Genomic DNA, 7857 nt, shown 5'->3' on the forward strand with positions numbered 1-7857 from the left:
AAAAAAAAAAAAAAAAAAAAAAAAAAAAAAAAAAAAAAAAAAAAAACAGTTACAGTTTAATTCACTTTATTTTTCTGCGCATTTTTGGAACAAAAGAAAAATAAAAAAAAAAAATGCATCATATTGCTGGCATAAAGTTATATTTACCCCATTGAAGAAAAATTCGGCTCGGTGAAAACACATGCGTATATTTTTGCAAAAATTTCCACCGTTGGAAATGAATTTTTTTTCCAAATCAAATTCCGCACGGCTGTTGGAGCAAACTGTGTGAAGTTTACGTGCCTGCTGGAAATTGCGTGAACTCAGGGGATGATTGTGATGTGCACATTTATAAAATGAAAAGAATTCACATAAAATATGTGAATTCCGCCAATTGTCAGAATTATTTGTTTTTCTCAATTGTGTCAACCGTTTGTGTGAATTTTTTTTATTAATCTAGAGGATTTGCGCACATGAATTTCACGTGTGAATCAACCTCGCCATACTATCACGCGAATGACTCGCATGACACACCCGCGCTGACGCCGCGCATCATTCTCTCGAACAAAAATGAATAACGCAAACATCTATTCTCCACTGTACAGCTCATATGAAAACATTAACATATACAAACAGAACAAGCACCTGGGACATGAAGATTTCGACACTTCTACGGCCAACATATCGTGCGATTCTAGGGGAAGAATACTGATAAAAGGTAAAACTCGGATGTGATTTCCGCAACGCTTTTGTGTACGTCTGCATATGCACACCTGTATGTTTACACCTTATGCGTGTAACAGGCGGATGGGGAGCAGTTTTCTGAAGAGCAGCCTTAAATTTTTGCTTTTAAATCTGTCCAGTGAGCCCAAGCGTCGGCATATATGTGTATGCATGTATTATACATATGGAGCATATGCGGATGTAGCGTATATGTATGCATAAGCGTAGTGTCTACTTCTTTAAGTCACATTTAATCATTTGTCCTTTGTTTTCTTCTCTTTTCTTTTTCGACAACACTCCTATTTTTGATGCGCGTTCCATTAATGTAAAACCAGTTTATTCCCCTTGCCCATGCCAACACCCAACGGTGTTAACATACATTTTATATATTTCATGAGCGCATGAATATACACACACGCATACATGCGCAAGTTTGCCAACAGGATACCACTTAGGTTAACTAATACGTGCATTATTTTATTTTTTTGTTTGTTGCATTAAATGTTATACCTTTGGGAATTATTTTTTATTACACGACATGGTTGCAAAGTGAGACATTTGTGTTACACAAATATGTTTTTTTTTTTTTTTTTTTCCTGTTTTTGTGCTTACTTAGAATTTTTCATGAGCATATTCCCCCATGGGGTAATCTTCATTTTATGGCTAGTACATAAAGTGACAATTTAATTGTGTCCCCTTTTAGCGTCCGTCTTGTTTCCTTATGTGTCCATTCAAAAAATGTGACTTCGTGTATGTGTTTGTACATTTTGGACGAAATGACAGAACGTGCGCTGTTTCGCTTTTGAGGCGATAAGAGATTGTTTGTTCTGTCATGTATACTCGCCCTACATACCCTGTGTTATGTTCACTCTTGTTTATTATCGAATTCATATAATTACAATTTTTTTTGATCGTGCGGGAAGTGTCCAAATCGCGCCCTGTGATATAAATTGCGTCTCTTCGCGAATGGCTGTTCAAAGAAGCCCCCCAAATCGCAAGTAGAAGTCCACTTATATCATGGCATTTGCTATCTCTGGGCAATATGTCACCTATACATGTACTTCAGCGTGCTCTCCAATATCCTCACCTGCACACTCTGTGCATACGCCACACGTAAACAAACATTGCCTTGTATATGTAAAGACCCACGTATTCCTTTTTTTTTTTTTTTTTTTACCTCTCTACAGATATCGAAAATGATAATACAAACATTCGAGCAAAGAATAGCGGAATGGCCAATGCGACACATGGTATGAAAAGTACGAACAAACATGAAAAGCGACAAGTCATTCCTGCTGTCCATATGAGGGCGAAATCTCAATTTCCTTTCACAAATAACCAATATGGAAAAAATTCAATTAATGATAATAGCATACCAACGAAGAAATATTTGCATCCTATTTCCGGGCTGCGATATGGAAGCGTTTTCAGGTCCAAGGACAGCAACAACATGAACGGTATCCACAATGGTTACCTAAAAGAGGGCATCTTGAACAACAAGATCAATTATAGTGGCGGCAATTACTCCGCCAACTACCCTGCAAACTACATCACCATTCCGCATGCACAGCGTGCATCCTCTCCGAACGGACTGCATAACATGCCCAACTATGGCCCCCAAAGTATAGCGAACAACTTTTCCTCCTACCAAATGCACGACACAAAAGAAGATAAAAATATATTTAATCAGTTTAACAAAAATATATACGAGCACTATAGCAGGATAGTTCTAGATCAGTACAACAGACAAGTGCAAAATCATCGTAACGGAATGTACCCACATGGAAAATTTTCATCATATGATAAGAACTCTTACCCAGCTGGCCATAGCCATCACCATAATCATGCCTCGTTTTCAAACGCACGTGAAGCAATTAACTTTTACAGCAATAATAATAGTAAGCTGAAAAGCTATGTGCTGTATGGTAATAAAGACTTACAAAATGGCAGTGACATACATAACGGTTCATTCATTTTAGGTAGAGGCACACAGAAGAACGCCACCCTACATATGTTAAATCCGACACAGAACATAAAAGATGGGTCAAGAAAAAATATTTTTAAAATTTTTAACAGAAAAAAAGAACCCAATAAGAATTTAACTCCTTCCGTTAATTCCTATGACCATCTGCCAAATATCCAAATAGGACAAAGAAGAAGTTTATCATCCATAAACAGAACAAACTTAAGTTCTACTTCCTTCAGAAGAAAAGTAAACAACCCTGAAACGTCAAGTTGGAAAAGGGAACCAAATAGTAATAACACCTTGAAACAAATTTACAATTTTATTTTTCCATCCAGTGCTAATAAATCACAAAATAGTTTTGATACCAAAAGTGAAGTGAATAAATTTGCCACCTCTCCAAGGGATTCCTCACTTAATGAACCCTATCCTAGATGTAGTAATGCTTATCTGATGCATAATAACTCTGATCAAAATAGAGTATTTAATAATGTAGGATATAACGTATCAAGTGTACATAACGATAATATCATTCACGATTTTAGCAAATGGAACTACAATACTAACAGTGCCAATGCCATTCCGAACAGCAATTTTGCTTCTGCCAAAAATCCAGATCATTTGAAGTACAACTCTCCTGCATTTATCCCAGGAGCCGGGAACGAACTAATGTCGCTACGACGAAATGATGAATTTGCTAAAATATATTCTGCGCATACTGGAGGAGGGCCCAATGGAAACCCTCGAATCAGTGTCGTTTCGCAAAAGAATCCCCATCAGGACGACCGGCACAGGTACCACGAAAAGATGGTCACCAATATATATCAGTTCACGGGTGGTGTCGCGCACAAAGAGGGTAATCATAAAATTGGGGAAGATCCAAAGGGGGCTCCAAAAAGTTGCACAAATAACCGCACTCGTAATTGCACTGATAATGATCCACAAGGAAAAGCCCATGGAAAGGCAACGTTACCAGAAGGCGAGCCCATTCAGGCCCCCCATGGCGGGCAGGTTCTCCATTTTGACATATCCAAGGACAGTGCACAAAGCGGAGATCCCACAAATGTGGCCGTCGGCAGTAAGCAACATCAGTGGGAAAAAAATACTGCAGTCGAATTAGCCAAAAATAAAAACGCAATAAATGAACAGAACCAACTTAGTTCAACGAAGGTTATCCAAGCGCACAGTCACTCCAACATGGCAATTGTAAAAAACAAACCCCCCAAAGGCGAATCGATAATGGGAACTGATAATAATGTGGCGTACGGCGCCAGTGATATGACCGAAAAAGTAAACCATGTGTTCAACGAACAGATGAATAATGTATACAGAAAATCTATGGCAACGGATAATAACTCTATACAAATTGTGAGTGACCATGAAACAAATAGCACCAAGCAGAATATATACAACTACAGCACAGTCATACAAAACAACTTCATTAACAGCTCAGAAAAAATGTCCAAAATTTTAGTAGGAATAAAAAATGAAAATGGAACGCAAAACAAAAATGATGTTAACCTAAAGTTTGTGAATGTGAACAAGTACATAAATAACATATTCAAAACGAGCAACAATAATTATCACTACACAGATAATAAAGAAGGTGTAATTATTGGCCAGAACGCACAGGGCAACAACAGTTCCAAAATCAATCCTTTCGACCAAATGGACATTAAACAGAATACTAAATTGGGGATGTCAAACCAGGATGCTTTAAAAACCTACCAATATTTCAACCCTAGTGATGACCACCTAACGAACAACGTACATCGCTTACGGGAACTTGAAAAAAAACATGGAGTTATAATTAACCCTAACTTATGCGCAAATGATGACATCAGCGGTATTAACGAGAACGCGAAAAATTTAGCGAGGCAATGCATTTTGAATAAATTTCTCTATGAGCAGAAAACACAGCAAAGCGGAGTGAATGGTAGAAAGAATAGCATTACCAACACCATGAACCATTTTATGCACAAGAATGAAAAAGGATTCGAATCTCCTCCATTGCCAAATGATAAACAAAACCCAATTGTTAAACTGCTAAACAGAGGTAACCGAGAAGGGCCAAATGTTGAGTGTAAGATAAATCTAATTGATGGAAACGCACACATCGTTAGTATGATGAAAAAATTGCACAATGTAAGAAGCGAAAATGAGTTGCCACATAATGCTATAGATAACCTGGGGCATATAAAGCTTGCCCACCTTTCCAGCTTAACCAAAAATGAAATGAATAAATTTGCCGTGGGTAATAACAATGATAATCATAATCAGTACATACAATCCATCGACGCCATGGATGACAATGCAAATGCACATGTAAATGTTAAAACGAACTATCACGACATCGCTTCCACGAAGAGGCATGCCAAGCAGGAAGAACATCACAAGGAAGGAACCGAACATGTTGCCTCCCAATATGCAGATGCACATAACATATCACTTAAAAAGGAAAAAAAAAAAAAATCAGGAAAAAAAAAAAAAAGTCCAAAAAATGTGCATTACGATATTGATCAAATATTGCAAATAAAGTCCAAGGTCTATGAAGAATTAAACACATGCCTAAAATGCATTAACAGTTTAACCAAAAATAAAAAATTATTTGAACAGTTAAAAAAGTATAAAAATAAGCTCGATAAGAAAGCCCGAATGGAGGAAGGCACCTCTGAGCGAAGTCGCTCGTACCAAGGCGAATCCTACTATACGATGAAAAATTCCTACCTCTCATCCTTCCTCTGCAATGAGAACACAAGCGCTGACGCGCAGGGGGTTCAAAGTGCACCCGATGTTCCTAGTGGAGTCTGCATAACCAGTGATGACTATGTGGACAGCGCAAAGCAACCACCCAAACTGCAACCAGACAACGGCATTTCAAACGACACGAGAAAAAACGCCAAAGTTACCGTTCCCCCCAGTGGCGAGAAGAGCGAACTGATAAAAAAGATGAACCAAACCATTTTTCCTGCCGTTCCCCTCGGAGTTGACAACAGTAAAAATTTAACAATGAATAAAGCTTGCCCGAATCAGTTCCAAGATAAACAAATACGAGCAAATGATCTTGGAAAGAAAAAAGATAATGTGCATTTTAATTTGTGCGATAAAAACGTATTCGAAAAGGAAAAACAAAAAAAATATTCCTGCATCAAGAGTGAAGAAAGCAGATATTCCCTGTACGAGGAAGAAACCCCCAACGTAGGCAAGAGGAAGGCTCTCCTCGTTACCCTAAATTATAATGGCCTTCTGGAAGGATGTGTACATGACACCTTGGAAATGTGCGAACATTTAGTAGAAACTTTCAAATTCAATGAATTGATACTCTTAAATGATTGCAACATTTGCTATCGAAACTTCGTTGCACAAAAGGCTAACAAAAATAACATCATGAATAACCTCTACGAATTTATTGTCAATTCAAATAATGGAGACATTTTATTTTTTTATTTCTGTGGATATTCCATTAAAATAATTGATTCAAAATTTCCACAGTACAATAACTTTGCGTTATTGCCAGAGGATTACTCGAAAAATAATTATATCTATTCAAATGAAGTATTTAATATAATTAAAAAATTACAAGGAGGGAAGCAACTGTGCATAGTTTTTGACACCACCTATACCTCCTATTTTGTCCCTACCTGCACCACCATCACGTATAATAAGAGTATTAACTCCAGTGAAATTTCAAAAAATACTTATTTAGTAAACACGAATAAGAAGCACGTCTATTCGCTCAGAACCTTTGGCAGGATGAGAGATCGACATGTTGATCCAATTTACGTTGAAAATTTGAAGATGCCCCTGTCCCACGATTTGTATAAACAGGAGGAGGAGAAGATGCAAAATGCAAAGGATGTTCTTGTCCCCTCCATCTTTTTCTTCTCCCCTGATGTGAGAGACCGAGGAGACTTTGAGTTCGTCATCAGTAATAGGGTCAGAGGTAGGTGCTAGCCGCGCAGAATAACGCACAATCATATATGCGCATTTGAGCATAGGATGTGATCGTGCGCATACCTGTAAGCTGGGCCAAATGTGCATAAACGGCATGCACAAATTAGTACATACATACAATAATTACTTATTCACGCACCACCACCGCCCCGCAGGCCTCTTAACCTACTGCATCGGAAATGCAATTTGCTTGTTGAAGAAAGATTTCTCCTACCACGACCTATTCATCGCTGCGTCCCAAGTTCTAGTCAACATCAAGAAGGAGTACAAATTCAAATACGTAAAGTTTAAGTTGTCCTTCCTAAATGACCACTCCCCGGATGATATAAAATTCTTATCACACGAAAGTCTGCTCCTTAGGAAAAAAGGAAAACCGGAAGAAGAGCCCCTCTGGAAACCCTCCTTACGATTAAACAACCTTAATGAATACATGAAGGACATTTGCAAAATGAAGGAGAAAAAAAGTCAGGTCAGTTTTTCCCAAAAGTGCTTGCTGATCTTCATAAAGGATATAAAATTCTGCGCTCACGTCAAGCTGGATCCCTCCATTGAGTACTTCGTCAGCTGCTTTGTCAAAACCAAGGGTATGAACATTCTGTACGTCAGGTAAGTCTCTACTCAGCTTCGGCAGCGTTCGGCAAGATCATGTGTGAGAAGCCGTACACCCACACGCATGTTGCTCCGCTCATGCTGCTACACGCACGTGTTTTTGCCCCCCTCTGCAGGAGAAACAACTCCAAGTGCCAGAAAATCGTCAGGGACAAAATTTTCTTCCTGGAATATATTATCCTGAATGTGTCCGACCTGGTAACCTTGCAGGAAAATTAGGAGGCCGACTGCGCATCCGTTGCCGCGCCCGAGAAAAAAACAAAAAGTGAAGCCCCTCAGGCAAAACGTGAGAAATAACTAACCCCCTTTTTTGCATATTCCTTACCCGCAGGAAAATGCCAAAATCTACGTGGAACTGTTCAAAAAGAAGAAGAAAAACTACTTCCTCGCCAGGAGCGTATTACGGATAAGGTAACTACGGGAAGCGGTTCCCGCGTCACATGCACATATAAGTGTACCCGTATGTGTATATGCACATGAAACGAACAAAACGGTAGATTCATACCCATTCTTATCCCCCTCCCCCATATAGCAACACAAACGGAAATTTCTCCCTAATGGATGAAAAGGTAATTAAAACAAAAAAAAAAAAAAAAAAAAAACAGCGCCTTTGGAATGTCCTTTATTTT

The 7857-nt window shown here is 38.5% G+C and overlaps 1 protein-coding gene across 1 annotated transcript; it reads left to right on the forward strand.

Moving 5' to 3' along the window:
• Positions 1-549: 549 nt before the first annotated feature.
• Positions 550-7447, forward strand: AK88_03653 (uncharacterized protein; the record flags this gene model as incomplete). The annotated part of the gene is made up of 4 exons (XM_012481263.1): positions 550-697; positions 1890-6608; positions 6775-7225; positions 7345-7447. 4 exons carry the CDS (start codon positions 550-552, stop codon positions 7445-7447), a joined length of 5421 nt encoding a protein of 1806 aa, XP_012336686.1.
• Positions 7448-7857: the final 410 nt, after the last annotated feature.

Source organism: Plasmodium fragile (assembly GCF_000956335.1).
Source record: "Plasmodium fragile strain nilgiri unplaced genomic scaffold supercont1.43, whole genome shotgun sequence".
Classification (NCBI taxonomy): Eukaryota; Apicomplexa; class Aconoidasida; order Haemosporida; family Plasmodiidae; genus Plasmodium; species Plasmodium fragile.